At 58.0% G+C, this 19509-nt stretch overlaps 2 protein-coding genes across 3 annotated transcripts in view; one reads left to right on the top strand and one right to left on the bottom strand.

Moving 5' to 3' along the window:
• The window catches only part of ATP2A1 (ATPase sarcoplasmic/endoplasmic reticulum Ca2+ transporting 1), a 15057-nt gene extending 7367 nt beyond the window's left edge, over positions 1-7690 (top strand). Inside the window, exons 10-23 of one of the 2 annotated variants that reach the window (XM_047712622.1) lie at positions 1315-1403; positions 1674-1776; positions 1990-2121; positions 3494-3616; positions 3726-3944; positions 4650-4985; positions 5125-5345; positions 5447-5649; positions 5845-5930; positions 6023-6156; positions 6271-6388; positions 6553-6670; positions 6922-6966; positions 7397-7690. In XM_047712622.1, the coding sequence (XP_047568578.1) occupies positions 1315-1403; positions 1674-1776; positions 1990-2121; positions 3494-3616; positions 3726-3944; positions 4650-4985; positions 5125-5345; positions 5447-5649; positions 5845-5930; positions 6023-6156; positions 6271-6388; positions 6553-6670; positions 6922-6926 (1887 nt within the window). In that variant the 3' untranslated portion in view covers positions 6927-6966; positions 7397-7690. The remainder of the gene's footprint in view (positions 1-1314; positions 1404-1673; positions 1777-1989; positions 2122-3493; positions 3617-3725; positions 3945-4649; positions 4986-5124; positions 5346-5446; positions 5650-5844; positions 5931-6022; positions 6157-6270; positions 6389-6552; positions 6671-6921; positions 6967-7396) is intronic. The other variant, XM_047712621.1, reaches the window with a different exon arrangement.
• On the bottom strand, positions 7644-19509 carry RABEP2 (rabaptin, RAB GTPase binding effector protein 2). The gene is made up of 13 exons (XM_047712631.1): positions 18893-19509; positions 18221-18430; positions 14585-14742; positions 12306-12416; positions 11871-12218; positions 11554-11649; positions 11342-11440; positions 10344-10499; positions 9406-9583; positions 9240-9251; positions 9101-9156; positions 8754-8870; positions 7644-8326 (listed from the first exon to the last, which is right to left on the bottom strand). The coding sequence occupies exons 1-13, from the start codon at positions 18951-18953 to the stop codon at positions 8225-8227; spliced, it is 1704 nt and encodes a 567-aa protein (XP_047568587.1). The 5' UTR covers positions 18954-19509; the 3' UTR covers positions 7644-8224.

The raw sequence follows: 19509 nt of genomic DNA, 5'->3' as shown, positions 1-19509 counted from the left end.
CCCCGACCCCCGGACTAGTCCTCCGTGGCAGGGCCTGGGCGGCGCGGGCACACTGATCTTGAATAGCATTTCCTAAACCGGGGCACTTAACCCCTTTGGCAGTCTGGACCTCCTCTCAGGATGATAGTTTAGATGTAAAAAATAAAACACACAGGGTTCTTGTTTAAAAACTACACTGGGCTACGGAGGAAACCAACGACAAATACGGTCAGCCAAATATCTTAAAAACACATTGGCGATGCGTTCGCACTTCTGCTTCGGGACAAACGCATTCCGCAGCAGGCCCAGCAGTGGGTGCCCAAGCAGTCATGAGCCTGCTGGCTATTTTGAGGGCTCTGAGTGCGATCTGATGGGGGGAAGGAGCTGTGGGCCTGTTGCTGGCAGTCATAGGCGTTGCTAATATCGATGTGGTCTGCTGACTGCGTTCGTGACTGAGAGGAAATGCTCAATGTCAGAGAGAAAATAAGAGCTGTCATTTCTCCCCCCCCCAAAGTTTCCAGACATCTTGGCAGGGGGATTGGGGTTGGGGGGGTCATTCAGGGACCCCAGGCAAAGAACCCCTGCCGTAAACCGAGTTCAGTGAAACAGCACGTCCTGCATCAATTGCTGTTCTGAGACTCAGGGCTGGCGGCCAGAGAGGGCGAAAAGGGCTGTACCATGCGCTCCCTGGGGAGACCTCCGCGCTTGCTTGCACTTGAAAGCCTCAGAGCAGGCTGACCGTCAAGGCGGTGGGGAGGGGGGGTGCCCCTTCATTTAAGCCAGGGTTTTTGTGCACTTACTTGACCACAGAACCTTTGTCTGTCGGAGCTCTTCTGAAGCCCCATCCCTCCCCTGCTGGGTGTAGTTCAGGGTGGGCGGCTCCTCTCCAGGACCTTCCAAAGCCCAGGCTTCCAAGCCAGACCACAGGCTCCTGCTCTGTTCCCTAAAAATGAGTTGATGGCCCTCATTCGAAAGTCAAGAGATTGCACAGGAAAATAACCTGGATTTCTGGCTCTTCCTGCAAAACGGGAAGATCTGGCCGTGAGCGGCTGGAACGACAGCTGGGCCACAGGCTCTCCTGCACCTCGCCATGCATGCCTCCTTTCACTGACTCATCCAAGGGGGGCCTCCAGGGTGGCCTGCAGAAACTAGGGACTTTCGTTCGGGGGCCATAAGCACCGAATATGGAGGATGATGGCAAGGGAGTGGCAGGAGTCTCTCTTTGTCTCTGAGGGCAGCTGGGAGAGAGATGGGGCACCTGCCTCCCCTCGGTGCCGACTGCCTTTGGGGATGCTGAGAGCTGGACATCTGTGCCCATGGCCCCTCTCCCTGCAGATGTTTATCATCGACAAGGTGGACGGAAACGTCTGTGTCCTGAACGAGTTCTCCATCACTGGTTCCACTTACGCTCCAGAAGGAGAGGTGTAAGTTCCCTGAAGTCCTTTCCTTATCTCCTCGTGCCCCCTGCAGACACCTCCCCCCAACACCTCTCTCCCGGGGGCCTCCCTCTAGTTTTATCTTCCTTTCTCTCTCCTCTTCCTTCCCTGACCTTGTTCTCTCTCCCGCCTGATTGAGCTCCACATTGGTAGCCATGTCCCCAGCTGTCCCTCGCCACTTTCCCCATGTTCTCTCTGCATCTCGGTCCCTATTCTCCTCTGTCTCTTTTCCTTCCTTCCTCCCCACCCTGCTGCCAGCTTGAAGAATGATAAGCCCATCCGCTCAGGGCAGTATGATGGGCTGGTGGAACTGGCCACCATCTGTGCCCTCTGCAATGACTCCGCCTTGGACTTCAATGAGGTAACCTCTCCTTTCCTGACACAGTCCCCTTCCAACCAGCCGAGGCAGGGCCTCCTCGCCAGGCCCCGTGGGAAGGGGATGCTTTTTACCGAGGCCTCTCCTAGGTGGGAAGGGGAGGGAGTGGCCGGCCCCCTTCCCGTTCTAGGAGGAAGGTGGAAGCAAGGGGCTGGCAGTGCCCAGCACTTACTTCCTCTTCCTCCTCTGTCCTCTCAGACCAAAGGTGTTTACGAGAAGGTGGGTGAGGCCACCGAGACGGCGCTCACCACCCTGGTGGAGAAGATGAATGTATTCAACACTGAAGTGAGAAGCCTCTCAAAGGTGGAGAGGGCCAATGCCTGCAACTCGGTGAGCCTGGGCGCTCCCTCCCATGGGGGTCCTTCTTCGTCCCGGGTCACACAGGCTAGGACCCAGGGAACCTCGGGGGGCAGAGGCCGCCCGTCCGGCTGGGCAGGGCTCCGTGCCCCATGCCAGGACCCTAGCCAGTATGGGCAGCCGGCCTCAGCTGTTCTTGGCCAGGCCGACTTTGGGTAGGCCCTCTTGCCCCTGGACCGATGCACCCTCGCCACCATCTCGCCACAGTCCGCCTCTATGATACTGCCTCCTGATGTGTCCCTGGCTGGAGGGAAGGCATTGGGCACAGGCCTTGGCCACCCATTGTGGTGCTTCCCTTGTCCAGATGAACAAACCCCACTCTGTTCCTCTCTGAGACTTTGCTATTAATGTTTCTTCAACGTGTATATTGCGCTCCTCTTGCATATTTTGTTCTCCACATCGCTCATTCTTTTGTTTTGTTTTTTTTTGTATATACAAGATGCTCATTGCTGCCTTTTTTTTTTTTTTAAGATTTTATTTATTTATTTGACAGACAGAGATCACAAGTAGGCAGAAAGGCAGAGAGAGGAGGAAGAGAAGCAGGCTCCTGCTGAGCAGAGAGCCCGATGCGGGGCTTGATCCCAGGGTCCTGGGATCATGACCTGAGCCGAAGGCAGAGGCTTTAACCCACAAGCCACCCAGGTGCCCCTAGTTGCTGCTTTACTTAATAGGACAAGAATAATGAAAACACATAAATATCTCTCATTAGAGAGCGTGTAAGAAATTTACAAATGCTAATATAAACATCACCTTATCTCTTATTCATTGTTACTTTTACACTTGTTTTCTCTTGAAGTCTCTATGACGCATTGGGTGGAAAAGGGCTTGCGTTCAATTTCGTGGCATGTTTGTTACTACGTGCCAGGCACTGGGTCTGTATTGTCCAATAGCATGTCCCTAGGAGCCCACATGTAGTTACTGCAATTTAAATTAATTAAGACGAGATAAAAGTAAAAACTCACCTCTTCGGCTGCACCAGCCACATTTTTCCATGCTGAATAACCGTGCTCAGTGGCACCATATTGGATGGTTCTGATTACAGAACATTCCCATCACCACCGAAAGTTCTAGATGGTGCCATACTGTGCCATCCTGTTTTAGTTGTGCTTTAAACTGGACACTGTAAGAAAGCCACAGCATCGGTCTTGAAGCTCTCTCCGTTTGTGCTATAGGTACCAGATGGAGCCCCAGTCTGAGACTCGGCTTGTGGTCTGCTCTGACCTCCAGATCCTTTTTGACTATGTTTTACGGGGTCTGGGACTCTGCCCTTCTATGATGCAGCATCATCATTCTTATCCCACCAGTCTCATGTCTGGCCTCTCCCTCTCCGTCTCCTCTTTCCCAGGTGATCCGCCAGCTAATGAAGAAGGAATTCACCCTGGAGTTCTCCCGGGACAGGAAGTCCATGTCTGTCTACTGCTCCCCAGCCAAATCCCGGGCTGCTGTGGGCAACAAGATGTTTGTTAAGGTCAGAAGTCAGAAATCTTCTTCCCAGTCCTGGAGCCCTCTCCTATCCCTGCCCTCCATCATTGTGCCCTGAAAGAAAGGGGTCCCTGAAACCTTGCCTGGTCTCCTAGGGTGCCCCTGAGGGGGTCATTGACCGCTGTAACTATGTGCGAGTTGGCACCACCCGGGTGCCCATGACGGGGCCGGTGAAGGACAAGATCATGTCAGTGATCAAGGAGTGGGGCACTGGCCGGGACACGCTGCGCTGCCTGGCCCTGGCTACCCGAGACAGCCCCCCAAAGCGAGAAGAGATGATCCTAGATGACTCTGCCAGGTTCATGGAATATGAGGTGAGTGGACAGAAGCCCCCCTTGCCCCAGAGTCATCTGCCTCCCCTGGCTCTGCCCACATCGTGTCCTGCTGCATCACAGGCCCTAGAGTCACAGGGAAGAACCTAGAATCTGGAAGGACCATAGAAACCATCTAGTGAGTCCAGGGCTGCTCTGCCGGTGGCCGTGAACCTGTCCCAGATGAGGCGAGGCACTTGCCTCCAGACCAGAGACCCATGTGGTCCCCGGGCATCCTCAGTTCTGTCCCATGTTTCCCTGATAAGATATTCCCAATGCAAGAGCGGGACTAGACCTGCACTCTGGTACATGGGCCTTACCTTGCTGCAGACCAGCTCTCCGAAGGGCACCCGAGTCCATTCTTTCGTTTTCTTGTCGGGACCCAGTGGCCCGGCAGGTAGCCTGGATTTGCTTAGGCCGATAGACCCAGCGAGTGGCCCCTCCAAAAGCAGAAACCACTGCCCTAACTCCCGGTTCTAGCTCTTTCCTTGAAATATCCACGGGCGGCCACCTCTGCTGGGCCGGGCAGTGCCACATCCCCAGGCACACACATGAGCAAGGTACATCTCCCACCCCTGGGCTTACGAGGCCCCACTGAGATTTGCACACCCGGCCCCATCTCCCATCATCACTCAGGCCCCCCAGCTTCCTCCCTGGCTCATTTCCCAAGTCCCTCCCTGACCCTGTTGCTCTCTGGTGTCTCCCCAGACGGACCTGACATTCGTCGGCGTGGTGGGCATGCTGGACCCACCCCGCAAGGAGGTCACAGGCTCTATTCAGCTGTGCCGGGACGCCGGAATCCGAGTCATCATGATCACTGGGGACAACAAGGGCACGGCCATTGCCATCTGCCGGCGCATCGGCATCTTCGGGGAGAATGAAGAGGTGACTGACAGAGCCTACACCGGCCGGGAGTTTGACGACCTGCCCCTGGCCGAGCAGCGGGAGGCCTGCCGCCGTGCCTGTTGCTTCGCCCGCGTGGAGCCGTCCCACAAGTCGAAGATCGTGGAGTTTCTGCAGTCCTTTGATGAGATCACAGCCATGGTGAGCGGACGGTGGGGCTGTACTGCTGGGGGGCACGTTGGGGGGCGCCCTGGGCACCTGAGCAGCACGAGGGAGGTTCAGCCCACCAGGAAGGGCTATGTGCAAGGGTTTGCATCCCACCTTCTCGTTCTGCCCTCAGACAGGTGATGGGGTCAACGACGCACCTGCCCTGAAGAAGGCCGAGATCGGCATTGCCATGGGATCTGGCACTGCCGTGGCCAAGACGGCGTCCGAGATGGTGCTGGCTGACGACAACTTCTCCACCATCGTGGCCGCGGTGGAGGAGGGCCGCGCCATCTACAACAACATGAAGCAGTTTATCCGCTATCTCATTTCCTCCAACGTGGGCGAGGTGGTCTGGTGAGTGGCCAGGGTGGGAGGCTGGCCCTGGGGACCGGTGGGGGTGGTGCTGCCCATGGGTCAGGAGGCAGGACAGACATGTGACCACCTCCTTCTGGCAGCATCTTCCTGACCGCCGCCTTGGGGCTGCCCGAGGCCCTGATCCCCGTGCAGCTGCTCTGGGTGAACTTGGTGACTGACGGGCTCCCGGCCACAGCCCTGGGCTTCAACCCGCCAGACCTGGACATCATGGACCGGCCCCCCCGGAGCCCCAAGGAGCCCCTCATCAGTGGCTGGCTCTTCTTCCGCTACATGGCGATTGGGGGTGAGCAAGATGGATGGAGGACCCCCTACTCTTTCCCAACCCTTGGGACTAACTCCCAGGGTGGCACACCCACTTCCCTAGCATGGCCACCCCAGTGGGCCCTCTTCCCCAACGAGCCGTTCGTGGCCATGAGCCCTCTTGACACCTCCCGTCTCCCCAGCCGTGACCCCAACTCCCATCTTCTGTCTACTGCAGGCTACGTGGGTGCAGCCACCGTGGGAGCGGCCGCCTGGTGGTTCCTGTATGCAGATGATGGGCCTCACGTCACCTACAGCCAGCTGGTAGGGAGGACAGAAGAGGGAGGAGGGTGGGGAGCAGGGAGGAGGGGTGGAGACGCCTGTGGGATCCCAGCTCCTCACCCCTCCCCCTGCAGACTCACTTCATGCAATGCAACGAGGAAAACCCTGACTTTGAGGGCCTGGACTGTGAGGTCTTTGAGGCTCCCGAGCCCATGACCATGGCCCTGTCCGTGCTGGTTACCATTGAGATGTGCAACGCTCTCAACAGGTGAGGGCTGCATGCCCGCCCCTGCCGCTGCTGTGCCCTCCGCCTTCCTCTCTGTGCTCACTACTGCTTTCTACTGTCCCCCACCCCGGGCTCCACTCGGCCTCCCCTTCGCAGCCTGTCTGAGAACCAGTCCCTCCTGCGGATGCCCCCCTGGGTGAACATCTGGCTGGTGGGCTCCATCTGCCTCTCCATGTCCCTCCACTTCCTCATCCTCTACGTCGACCCTCTGCCGGTGAGCCCTCTGGGGCCGGGACCCACCATTCTGTGCCCCCCCAGGACCCTCTCTGGGCTGCAGTGCAGAGGGAGGAGGGAGTCAGGCTGGGGTGGTCTGGGGCTCCTGCCTGGCCCCTCCTGAGAGGGACACCAGTCCTCACCACCCTCCACCCACCCTCCCAGATGATCTTCAAGCTCCGGGCCCTGGACCTCACCCAGTGGCTCATGGTCCTGAAGATCTCATTTCCAGTCATTGGGCTCGATGAGCTCCTCAAGTTCATTGCTCGGAACTACCTGGAGGGTAAGTCACAGCCCTCCTCCGAGCCCTGTTTGCCCCCGGCCCCCCCATAAGCCCTCCTTCTGCGCTGCGAAGGCGCCCGCCCCCCCTTCCTTTTCAGCGGGGGGCCCTGGCCCCTAGAGGATCAGCGTCCCTTCCCTGAGCCCCCATGCCTCTGAGCCTGGGCAGGCGCCCGCAGCCTCCTCAACCCTCTTGGCCCTCCACGGCTGCCTCCACCCTTCGTGACTCTGTCTCTCTGTCCTCTCTGGCCATAGGATAACCCGTTTCCCCTTCCTCCATCTCTTTGAACCGTGTCACAGGTATCACCCTCTTCTCGCCCTCGCCCCAGCTGCTGTGCCCGCCCCCACGCACTCCCCTCTCCTCCTCGGTGGCACCCGAGGTCACTAGCGCTCGCTGTCCCCCCCCACCCAGTATTCCTCCCCCCCTGCTGCCGCTGCCACTGCCACGGCCAAGCTTCCTGGCGGGGCGGGCCGCTGTCCTGACTCTGTGGGTCCGCCCAGCGGCCGCGGGGCTGCGCTGCGCTGCGCTGGGCGCTGGGCTGTCCGCTGCAGCGGGGGGCTGCAGGGCTGGGGAGGAGTGGGGCCCGGACACCGGTGAGTCTGGGAGCTGGAGGGGGGCTGCACTGACCCTCCAGGTGAGTGTGTGGGCGTGGAGGCCTGGAGAGCCCGGGAGGGACTCTTCCTCTCCCCTCCTGCCCTCCTGCCCTCACTCTTCCCTTTCTCCTTCCAGATCCCGAAGATGAAAGAAGGAAGTAACCAGTCCTTCTGCCCCTTCTTCCCCGCCCCAATAGTGACGCATCTTCAGCCAGAGCTGTGGCACAGACTCCCACGTCCCCTCCACTCCCCGACATTTTTCTGTTTATAAACACGAGGGTCCCTCTCCCTCCTCCAACCTCCTCCCCAGCCCGTCTTCCCTTCTGCTCTTGAAAAATCTCCCCTCCCCGACCCCATGGGGCTTGCAGGGACAAGGCGACGGATTGAGCTGAGCTGCTTATTTATTGAAAATAAATGACAGAAAAGTCTGGTCTTGCCTCCGTGCACATCTTGGGGCCTGGGTCAGGCCCCTGGGGACAAGCGTCTTAGTGTCATGCAGTCCAGAAAGCAGCAGCCTGTCCCAGGTTGCGCATGTGGAGGGACTGGCTGCCACAGGCTGGAGGCTCCCAGCCACCACCCGCAGCTCAGCTGTGCCTCAGGGAAGGGACGGCGCCCTAAGAGGCACAGCCATTAGTCTGGCTCGGGGGACAGCGGCAGGAGGGTTGGGACCCAAGAGGCAGCATGGCAGCCAGAAAGCCGCAGGGCGAAGTCTACACCTTTGGTTCCTGGAGGGGGCTGGGACTCCCAGCCAGGTGTCCTCCTTGGGAGCAGAAGGCCAGACACCCTGGGAGGAGGAGCTGGAGAGACAGCACAGTGGTGGCCCCATCCTCTTAACCCCAGGCTTGGAGGGGACAAAGACTCTATCCTGAGACACCCCACCCCACCCCACCCCCCCAAAGCCCAGGCTTCTTATTTCCGGGGCGGGGAAAGGCAGTCTCCACAAGGATGGGCGGCTTCCAGCCCCTCAGGTGTCCTTGACGTCCCTGATATCCCTGAGGGGCGCCTCACCCAGGATACTACGCACTTGCTCCAGACTTTCTGCCTGGCGGATCTGCTCCAGGCGCACCTGTGGGGTCCGGTGAGGGAGGAAGAGGGCCCTTGGTGGGGAAATGTAGCCTCCATCCCCACCTGCCAGTCCTGCCAAGGGCAAGGGCCTGGGACCAGTCTACCCAGGGGCTCCACCTTCCCCAGCTCAGAGTGAAACCAGGATTCAAGGGAAGAAACGGGTCCTAAGAGAGCAGCCTGACCAGTGTGGGCAGGGGCAGGCAGTGGCTGACCCAACCAGCTGAAGGCCAGGCTCGGGGCCGAGGGCTCCACACGTCCCACAGAGATGGGCATGTGGTCCCTAAATGCTTCTGAGCAACAGCCTAGGGAGAAGGAGGATGCCAGCCTCGGGAAGTGGACGAGGACCCCCTGATTGGGGGCTGTCCTTGTAGGGCCTAGGCTGAGCCACCTGGATCACGGCTGCCGGAGGGGAAGGGGACACACCGTACCTGCAGGGCCTGGGACAGTCGTACAAAATCCCTCTGGACCTGTTCACTGGTCTCCAGCTCTGCCTGCAGCCGCAGTACCTTTGCCCTCTGTTCTGAGAGCAGGTCTGTGAGCTGGGCCTGGGGGGACAGGACACAGGGCTGGGGCCTTGCACTGCATGGGAGGGTGTGTGGCTGGGGACACGCCACGTCTGCACGGGGGAGCTCCTTCCACACCACCCCAACTCGGACCTCCTGTGAGGCTGGGCTTCCTGCCACCAGGCGTCATGGGGACAGCAAGGGCAGGAGGAGGCCTCTGTGCTGCCACTCCTCCCGCCATCGGGGCCTCTGGCCCCGGAGTCCGGCCTCACCTTGCTCTGCTCCTGCTGGACCCGCTCCATCTCCGTCCTCAGGCTGCACAGGGAGGCTGGGAAGTCAGGGGCCAGCTGTCAGGCACATAGCCTCCCTCCTTCCCGACCCCCCATGGCTGGGCTCCAGCCCTGTACTCACCCTCTAACACCTCTGCGTGGAAAGGAAAAAAAGGAAAAAGAGAGAGGTCAGGGCTCTTCCTTCCTATACCAGCTCCCCGCTCCCGGTGCCCCAGCGGTGCTCCCCCCAGGGGAGGTCAGTCTCCCCGGGAGCAAGGCCAGGGGTGGCTCCGCTCCCTGTCCCTCACCTGTCTCCTCCCGCTGCACCCTTAGCTGCCCCTCCAGGCTGGCCCTGGCCGCCGTCTCCTCCTCCAGCGCCTCCCGCAGCGTCACGATCTCGATCCGGAGGCGCTCGGCCTCGTGCTCCCGGGCCTGCTGCTGGGCCCGCGCCTCCTGCCTCGTGTGACGTACCAGCTGCTGCAGCTCCTGGAGAGGAGGCCGGTCACTGCTAGGGGGCGGGCAGGAGACCACAGGGGCCACCATCCCGGTGGGGGTTGGGAGGTCACATAAAAGGGAAACCACCTAAGTGCCCAGCATGAGGAGTGGGGGGGACGCACAGAGACAGCAATGGAGCGTTTCCGGCAGCCAAGCCACCGGGCCTGGAGGACCCCTGGGCACAGCGCCGAGGGAGGGTCCCCCCCAGCATGCCCAGGGCAGGACACCCCTTTGTAAAGCTCAAACAACCCAAGTTAGCTCTCCGTTGTCAAGGCAGGCGTGTCTGTGCAATAAAAAAGACACCAAAATCGAGCAAGGGAACGACAAAGGTCAGGACAGCAGCCTGTCAGGGAGCATGGGGAGCGTGCATCAGGGGGCAGCCATCGTGGCTCTCGGGGGCGGGCAAGGGGCCTGGGGTCTGGGCTTCATGCTTCTAATGAACTCAGTCAACAAACGCCACACCCAGATCCCTGCCGACAGCTCCTTATAAACCAAGACAACGATCAGTTCAATTTTGTGGATCGCTTAAAGTCGCCGCTTCCTTCGCGTCGCACATCCTGCTAACTCCTGTTCTCTGCACGCCCAGGCCGGGAGGGCAGTGTGCTCCCAGTTTTTCAGACGAGGAGTCAAGGGAGCTGGCCAAGGGGATGCAGCGAATACACAGCAGCCCGGGTCTGTCCCAAGGTCCCTTGGCCTTGCCGCGTGTGGAGGGAAAGGGCCAGCACGCTTTCAGCACCCACACGCCCCTTACCGGCACCAAGCTGGGCAGCGACTCCTCAGGGCCCTCCTCCTGCTCTAGATGCCGGGGGGCTGAAGACGGCAGCTTCTCGGCCCGGAGCCCCTGGTTTTCCTCAGTCAGCCGCTTCACCTCGTGGCTCAGGCACTTGTGTGACGTGGCCAGCTCTGCCTGTGGACGGACATTCAGTAGGAGGGGATGAGGGGGACAGGGCGTCGTCAGTGCCCTATGAGGCCAAACCCTGAACCCTCCTCCCGACGGCGCTGATGGCCAGAAAGCCCACACCCTCCTCTGCGGAGAAAGAAAGAAGCATCTTTGACCCCCAGGCTCTTTTTCTTCTTTAAGAAAGCTCCGTGCCCAGTGTGGGGCTCGAACTTGACACCGAGATCAAGAGTCGCATGCTCCACCAGCTAGCCAGCCAGACATCCCTGACCCCCAAGCTCTTTATACACTCTGCTCAATGGCTCAGAGGTCATAAGGGGCAGGCCACCTCGAGCGTTCTATTGGGTCCATACGGTCTTAGTTACCAACTTTAAAAGCTTGGTGACCTGCAGAAGCACCCGGGTTCCTGGCCTCTTGACAAATCAGAAAACATGGCAACATGGAGCTTTGCACTCCCGTGGGGGGCTCTCATCACAGAGCCGAAGGGCAGCAGAGCCCTGGGCGGGCCTCCAGGCTTGCCACGCTGCTCCCTCCGGTCTACACCTGGCCCGGCTGAATCATCTCCACTTCCCGTCCCGGCTTGGGAAGCACCTGAATTTGCAAGCCTCGCTTTTAAGCATCACTCATGACGCTGTGAGTGAGGTCCTCCCACCTGGATTTCAAAGAGGCCAGGCAAGGGCTCTGAACTTGTGGGCCCTGGAAACCTTTTGTGCACCCGGCCTGAATCCAGGGCGCAGCTGGAGTGACTGGGCTAGGGTGGGGCAGGACAGGTGCCTTGACCTCTCTTCGGGCCCCTCTCAGCCAGTTCCCATCACATGCCTGTTCCTCAGGCCCCGGCCCCGAGCCCTCACCATCTGCAGCTGAACCCGCTCCTGGGCCTGGCTCACAGTCCCCTGCAGGGTCCGCAGCAGCTGCTCTGAGTTCTGGACCTGGGCCAGGAGCACTTGCATCTGTGGGTGGAAGGAGGTGAGGCTGAGGTTGGGGCCAGGAGGCAGGTGGCCAGGGGCCCTGCCGGGGACAGGGAAGGGGAGGGGGGTGGCGGGGGTGGCAGAGCGGGCCCCACCTGCTTGGCACAGTCCTCGTTGCTCTGTCTCAGACCCTCCTGCAGCTCGTCCCGCTCCCGGCTGACGCTCTCCAGGTCCTTCTGCAGCTGCCGCCCCTGCCACAGATGCTGGCCTCAGTCTTGGCCTCCGAGTGGAGGCCTGCCTTCTGCACCTGGGGGCCGAGGGTGGGCAGCTCCCAGCTGGCTGCCCTGCTTCTGTTGCCTGATCCCCAGTTCTAGCTCTAGGCGTGCACACAGTAGGGGCTCAGTGAGCATTTCTGGGGAGGAAGAGAAGGATGCGAGCGCCCCCGGCAGGCTGCTCCCCCACCTCTGCTCACCTCCATTTGGAGCTGTTCCCACTGGGTGTCTGGGACAAGCTGGTAACCGGGAGGCGGCAGGTAGATGCCCTCAGGGACCAGGGTGCCCGTGGACACCAGAGAAGCTGTCTCTTCCTGCTCGGGGCTCAGGGCCTGGCGGCTGCGGGGCAGAGACATGCTACCGGCCCCGCCGCCAAGGGAGAAGGAAGAGATGGAGGCACCGTCATCACAGTTGTGGGCGAAGGCTTCGGCCGCTGCACCCCCGTCTGCACTCAGGTCCTCGAGAGGCTCCAGTGGGGGCGATGGGTCCCGGGACCGGGGCAGCAACTCCGTGGAGCCGTGCAGGGAAGGGGGATGCCGGGGACGTCTCTAGGGGAAGGGGCAGGGAAGAGGCTGGGGGGCCAGGGTCCTGTGGCGCCCCCTCTCCCCACAGCCACCCCCTGGCCGCCCCCTCACCTGGATCTCTTGAATCAGCTCCTCTGCCCTGAGCAGTTTCGCCTTCAGCTCCTCTATCTCCTGCTCCATGGGCAGCACGATCTCCCGAAGCTTCTCCGAGTCCTCGTGGGCCTACAGGAAGGGGGTCAGGCAGCAGCAGCCCCCCTCCCAACAGCTGGACACCTCAGGTCTGTTCCAAGCCTTCTCTCTAAGCACATCAGCCCTGTAATCCTCCCAAGAAGGTACTATCCATCCCCATTTTAAAGATAAGAACACAGAGGCTCTGAGCCTTGCCCAGGTCCCCCAGGAGGCAAAGGGGCCAGGGTCACAATGATCTGCCTGGTGCCCACTCACTCCTCATCCCTTTCTTCCCCAACATCCACTTTCACTTGTTTCTTTTATCACAGACGCTCACATTTGTAGTTGGACACATGCCCTAAAATCTACAACACCATCTACATTTCTTCCTATAACTCCCTATTCCCCCCTATAACTAAGCATGGCCGCATGACTAAGTTCTAGCTAATGAGATGTTAATGCAAATTTCCAGGACAACTCCTTAAAGGGAAAGGGTGTGCTTTACTCCTCTTCCTTTTTTGACTGTTAGACTGTGGACATGATGGCTGGCACAGTGGCAGCCATCTTGGACCATAAGGCAAAGAGCTACCTATGGCAAAACAGTGCCATAAGAGGAACCTGGGTTCCTAAGGACTTGTTGAGCTGGTATCGGTCCCAGAATGTCTATCTGCGGACTTTAAAAAAAAAAAATAAACTTCTATCTTATTTAAGCTACTGTTGATTTGGGTTTTTAAATCTCATCTTAATATGTCCTTTACTTCCCTCCCTGCCACACTGCTGACCATTTCTTTTTGGTCTGTTTTCAGGTCTGGGACCCTGCTGAACACGCAGAGCCAATGGCCTCTGGCCATCTCCACCTGGTTGTCACACAGGCCCCTCTATTCCAAGTATGGCCAAATCTGAACCATTCATAGCACCCGTTTCCCCTCCTGTGGGTGTTAGGTCACCAACCCCGCTATCCAAGGCCACAACCTGCCAGTCTCCCATTTTCTTCTGATCCATGCTGTTTCTACCTCTTGAATCACTCAAAAACCCATCTCAAGCAGGCTCAGTTTCTAGCCCTCCAGATCCCTATGTGAACAGTTGCAACAGGCCCAAACAAAACAAACATCTCCGGTCCCATCTGAAGCCCCGAAAGACACACAGTGCAGAGGCCCATACGTTGGGTGGCCAATGGCCGAACACAGGAGGCGGGCCAGGACCGAACTGCCTGACTCCAGGCCTGCTGTCCTTCTGCTTGCTGCACCGGGCTACTGCTCGGCAGGCCCCTCTCCCTCACCCCACTGTGGCCCTGCTCCCAAGGACCGCTGGGAATGCAAGCAGCTGCCTCTGCTGGGAATGCGGGCCGCCAGCCTCCTTTCTTGGGCTATTTTGATCTTTGTCTTTCTACCCAAGGTCTTCTTCCAGAGCCTGTTTCCTCCTGCATGGATGCACCTACCCTACCTCACAGGGCTGCGGTAAGGATCAGACGAGGTAATGACGTGAACTTGCTTTGAAAGACGGAGTTCGGCAAATTAGCTGCCTCCCACGGTCAAGGACACCAGTAATGAAGGGGTGATAAGCCACAGACATTAAGAACAAGAATTTTAGGGGCACCTGGGTGGTTCAGTGGGTTAAAGCCTCTGCCTTCGGCTCAGGTCATGATCCCAGGGTCCTGGGATCGAGCCCCGCATCACTCTCTGCTCAGCAGGGAGCGCAGGCTTCCACCTGCTTCCACCTCTCTCTCTCTCTGCCTGCCTCTCTGCCTACTTGTGATCGCTGCCTGTCAAATAAATAAATAAATAAATAAATAAATAATTTAAAAAAAAAAAAAAAAAAAGAACAAGAATTTCAGAACCAGGCTGCCTCAATATTTAAATCCCTCCTCTGCTTTCTTCTGCGCGTAACTTGGGGCGATTTCCTGAACCTCTCTGAACCTCGCCTTCCTCATCTGTGAAATGGGTCTAATGGGGAAAGACGGGAGAGACAGACTCTGTCAAGCAGTGCTCTCAGTGCCTAGAGCATGAGTGCTGTCCTCAAGTGTCAGCTCCCCTCCCCCTGCATCATCTCCTTCACTTTGGAGGCAAACAAACCCAGCCATCCTGCCAGCGAGTGGGAGAGCCAGGACTCTGCCAAGTACAGAGCTACTATGAGCTACACCTATAATTTTTACTGGGTTCCCAGTATTTTTACCAGTGCCCCATGGTCCCCCTGGCTGCCTCAACGTCTTTCCAAACCCCAACCTTTTCCATCTCCTTCTCCAAGGAGTCCAGGGGGTGAGCCCGGGACAGCAGCTGCTTCAGGCGCCCCAGCTCCCTGTCCTTCTCCTCACAGTCCTGCTGCTGCTGCTGCCGCTCCTGCTTCAGGGAAGTGATCTGGGCTTCGTAGCTGCTGATGGAGTCTGGAGAGGCGGGAAAGGGAGAGGAGAGGGAAGGTCAGGCCGCTGGCTCTACCCACAGGTGACGAGTGGGGCTCGCTATCATGGAGAAATGAATCAAACATGAACGCTGACATGAGAAGCCCCCATTCTGATGGGGAAGGCAGCTGTGGAAACAGTTACAATGCAGCAGGCCCCAAGAGGACCATTCCTGGGGCTTCTGGGTCCCAGAAGAAGGAAATCTTCGCTCTGCCTGCCTGGCCATGAGGACACCACCAGGCAGTGGAGGAGACAAAGGACAGACAGAGTCACGGAGCAGAGGAAAAGGCTCAGAGCTGGGAAAGGGGACGGTGGGTGGGTGGCAGGCTGGGCACGCAGCAAGGCTGGAGTGAAGGTGCCCGAGGAGAGATGCCAGAAAGCGGGGACAGGGTGGCAGTGGACGCCTCCCGAGGCCATGAATGTCACACCAAGGAGTTTGGAATTTATCCTACAGGTAAATGAGAGGTGGAGATGATGCTGGGTGGAACAGGGCCACTTTTTTCTTTTTTTTTTTAAAGATTTTTATCTATTTATTTGACAGAGAGAAATCACAAGTAGGCAGAGAGGCAGGCAGAGAGAGAGGAGGAAGCAGGCTCCCCGCTGAGCAGAAAGCCCGATGTGGGGCTCGAACCCAGGACCTGGGATCATGACCCGAGCCGAAGGCAGCGGCTTAACCCACTGAGCCACCCAGACGCCCCCAGGGCTACTTTTTTCTTAAAAAAAAATTTTTTTCGAGAGGGAGTGTGCATACGTGAGTTGGGGCGGGGGTGGAGAGGAAGAGAGAGACTCTTAAGCAGGCTCCACGCCCAGAACTGAGCACACTGTGGAGCCTGACGAAGGGTTCGATCTCACAACCCTGAGATCATGACCTCGCCGAAATCAAGAGTCAGACGCTTAACTGATTGAGCACCCCAGGCTTAAAGATTGTTTTTTTTTTTTTAATTTTAAGGGGTTTCTACACCCAACGTGGGGCTCAAACTCAACCCCGAGATCAAGAGTCACATGCTCCACCAACTGAGCCAGCCAAGAGCCCCAACAGTGTTTATTTGCAGTTATTTATTTTAACATGTACCAACATTAGAACCAAAGGTCTTTTTCCAGACTTCCTGGAAAGACTGCCTGTTTTCTTAGCTCTGTGACCTTAGGCAAGTTATCTAACCTCTCTGGTCCTCATAGCCTCCTCGGCAAAATGGAAACAGATCCTGATTCCAACCTCATGGAGACTGTTATAGAGATTAAATACTCATAAATTGGGGCGCCTGACTGGTTCAGTCAGAAGAGCACGCAACTCTTGATTTTGGGATTGTGAGTTTGAGTCCTATGTTGGGTATAGAGATGACTTAAATAAATACTCATGAAGTATTTAACTCAGAGCCTGGCACATAGTAAGCGCTCAATAAATGTTAACTATTGGAGTACCTGGGTGGCAGAGCCGGTTGAGCTTCTGGCTTCAGCTCAGGTCACGATCTCAAGGTCATGAGATCAAGCCCTGCATGGGACTCTGTGCTCAACTCAGTCTGCTTGAGATTCTCCCTCTGCCCCCCTCCCGCTCTCTCTCTCAAATAAAAATACATTAAAATAAACATTAAAGTTTATTTACTGGGTGGCTCAGTCAGTTAAGTGTCTGCCTTCAGTTCAGCTCATGGTTCCAGGGTTCTGGGATGGAGCCCCACATCAGGCTCCTAGCTCAGCGGGGAGCCTGCTTCTCCCTCTGTTTGTGTGCGCTCTCTGACAAATAAATAACATTTTTTAAAAAAATAAAATAAATGGGGCGCCTGGGTGGCTCAGTGGGTTAAGCCACTGCCTTCGGCTCAGGTCATGATCTCAGGGTCCTGGGATCGAGTCCCGCATCGGGCTCTCTGCTCAGCAGGGAGCCTGCTTCCCTCTCTCTCTCTCTCTGCCTGCCTCTCTGTCTACTTGTGATCTCTCTCTGTCAAATAAATAAATAAAAATCTTTAAAAAAAAAAAAATAAAAAAATAAAAAAATAAAATAAATGTACGTGAGGTTTTTTTTGGGTCTATTTATTTAAAAAATTTTTTTTATTATTATTTATTTATTTGTAAGAGAGAGAGAGAGCGAGAGCACAGGCAGAGAGAGTGGTAGGCAGAGGCAGAGGGAGAAGCAGGCTCCCTGCCAAGCAAGGAGCCCGATGTGGGACTCGATCCCAGGATGCTGGGATCATGACCTGAGCCGAAGGCAGCCGCTTAACCAACTGAGCCACCCAGGCGTCCCTATTTATTTATTTTTTTTTAAGGGAGGGGCAGCGGGAGAGAGGCAGAGAGAATCTTAAGTAGGTTCCACACCCAGTGCAGTGCCCAGTATGGGGTTTGATGTTATGACCCTGAGATCATGACCTGAGCTGAAATCAAGAGTCGGACACTTAACTTAATGAGCCACCCAGGTGCTCCCCGCCCTCCAAATTGGATCTATTTAAAGAACAAATACTGAGGGGCGTCTGGATGGCTCAGTTGTTAGGTGTCTGCCTTCAGCTCAGGTCATGATCCCAGGCTCTTGGGATCAAGCCCTGCGTCGGGCTCCCTGCTCAGTGGGAAGCCGCTTCTCCCTCTCCCGCTCACCCTGCCTGTGTTCCCTCTCTCTCTCAAAAAAATTAATCTTAGAAAAAAAAAAAAAAAGAAGAAGAACAAACACTGGGTAGATAACAGAGTAAGTTGAACAAGGAGACAACCATGACTCACAGGTGGTATGTGGATGCCTGAAATGTGGGAAATATGGCCCCAGAGAAGCCTGGAGCCAACAGTGGTTGTTAGAAAAGGAAATAAGATGGTGAGCTGGGAGTTTTAGGAAGTTCATTCTGGAAGCCAATGTCAAGGCCAGACTACAGAGTCAGACTTGTGAGAAGGCTGGGGCACAGTCCAGGAGAGTTGTCACTCCCACAGGGGACACAGAAGCAGAGGGGTAGGACAGGGCTGGAAGCTATTTCAGAGACTCTGGCCTCTGACTGGAGAAAGGGGAAATTAGAGCAGAGGCTGGGGGGTCTGGGGCTTGGGGAGCTGGTGCATCTCAAGGACAGAGAGTGGAAGGGAAGTCTGAACATGTACCGGGCAGGCCAATGTACAGGTGCTTGGGGAAGGCAGGAAACCAGAGGGTCAGACTCACAGAGATGGAGGCTTACATGAGGCTGGTTCCAGGAACTGAAAAGTTGTTCATCTTTCAGGCTTGATCGGTCATCAGTGAGGGACAAGAAATGACATGTGGCAAGGGAACAGGCAGAAGCTGGGAGCTAAACTTAGTTGGAATGCACAGAGCTGCTTCTAGCACGGGCAGCACCTCTATGCAAATCAGAAAAGGGCACCCCTTTCTCTGGGCCCTGAGGCCTGCCCTGTGCTAGGCAGCCCAGCTAACCTACCCTACAGCCTATTGGTGGCCCCTGACCCCTTGCTTGTCACGCATTTTGCTCTTATGGGGCCGCGGGGGAGTCTGGGAAGACGCTCTCTGCCTCACCTTTCAGGATGGCCTGCAGCGAAGCCACCTCCTCTTGGCACTGCCGCTGCACTGCAGCCACGGCCTCGGCTTTCGTGCTCTCGCTCACCTCCGCCACAGCCTTCATGGTCTCCATTTCCGCCAGGGCGCCTGCCAGCTCAGCCCGCAGCCGGCCTAGCTCCTCTGACTCAGCCTCAACCTTCGCCCCTTCCTGGGGCTGGGGGTCCAGAGCTGTGGGGGACGGGGATCAACCTCTTTTCCCATCACTCCCGGGTCCCCTGTACCCGAAACCATCAAATCTAGGAGTCCACAATCTAGGACTGCACCGGCGATCCTCACACCTTCACCTGGCCCCGCCCCGCTCACCTGACCCCGCCTCCTTCTCACCTCGCGCTGCCACGTGCTGCCTGGAGCCCCGCCTTCCCCCCTTCTTTCCCAGACTAGACCCCGCCTTTCCAATGGTCCCGCCCCTTCCCTCACTGGACCACCTCTCACCTGCCACTGGCCCTTCCCCTCGACCCCCGGACCACGCCCCCTCCTCCGGGGACTGCTGGCCCCGCCCCCTCTCTCCAGACGGCATGGCCCCGCCCCTTTCTCCAGTCTCCCCTCACCATCCCCCTGTCCGCCGGCTCCGAGCTCGGCCCCGCCTCCGGCTCGGCCGCCCCCTGCGTGCATGGACGCGCCTTCACTTACCGGCCCCCGGCTGCCGTCGCCGGCCATCCTCGCCCGCGGCCGCCGGCACAGCTGCCGCCATCGCCTCCGCGCAAACGGCGGGTTCCAGCACTCCCTGGTGACGGTGCTCACCCCTTCCGGGTCCCCTCGGCTGTTTCCGGATCCGCTCGGCTGTTTCCGGATCGGCCCCTGGCTCGAGGCCCAGGCCGGAGTTGGAGACTGATTTCCGAGCCCGGACCGAAGATTTCCGAATCCGAGCCGGTCCGCGGGCCCGCGCCCCGCCCCTCCCCGCCTTCTTTCCGGGGCAGCGCGGTTGTTTGAAGGACGCTTGTCCTTTAAACCTTGAAGAAGTTCTTTCATCAAAGGCCTTCTGGCGGTTCCGCGTGACCTTGGAAGGTCTGCTCAAGTTGCACCTCCTCCGAGACGCCTGCCGGCCTCAGCCTAAAGAAGGGCGAAGCTCTCGCGGTCTCTTCCGAGCACCGCAGCAAGCTCCTGCGCGGTCCCCTGACCCCCTTCTGCCGGAGCCTGGCTCACATTACAGAGAGCTGTGGCCGGGCCTGCCAGCACCTCCGCCCTGGTGGAGCGTTCCTCGGGGCCGGGCTTCGTCGGCTTCGCTTTTCAGGGCGCAGGAGTCCCGC

Source organism: Lutra lutra, chromosome 18 (genome assembly GCF_902655055.1).
Source record: "Lutra lutra chromosome 18, mLutLut1.2, whole genome shotgun sequence".
NCBI classification, from domain to species: domain Eukaryota; kingdom Metazoa; phylum Chordata; class Mammalia; order Carnivora; family Mustelidae; genus Lutra; species Lutra lutra.
This window is presented reverse-complemented; position numbering and strand designations above follow the sequence as displayed.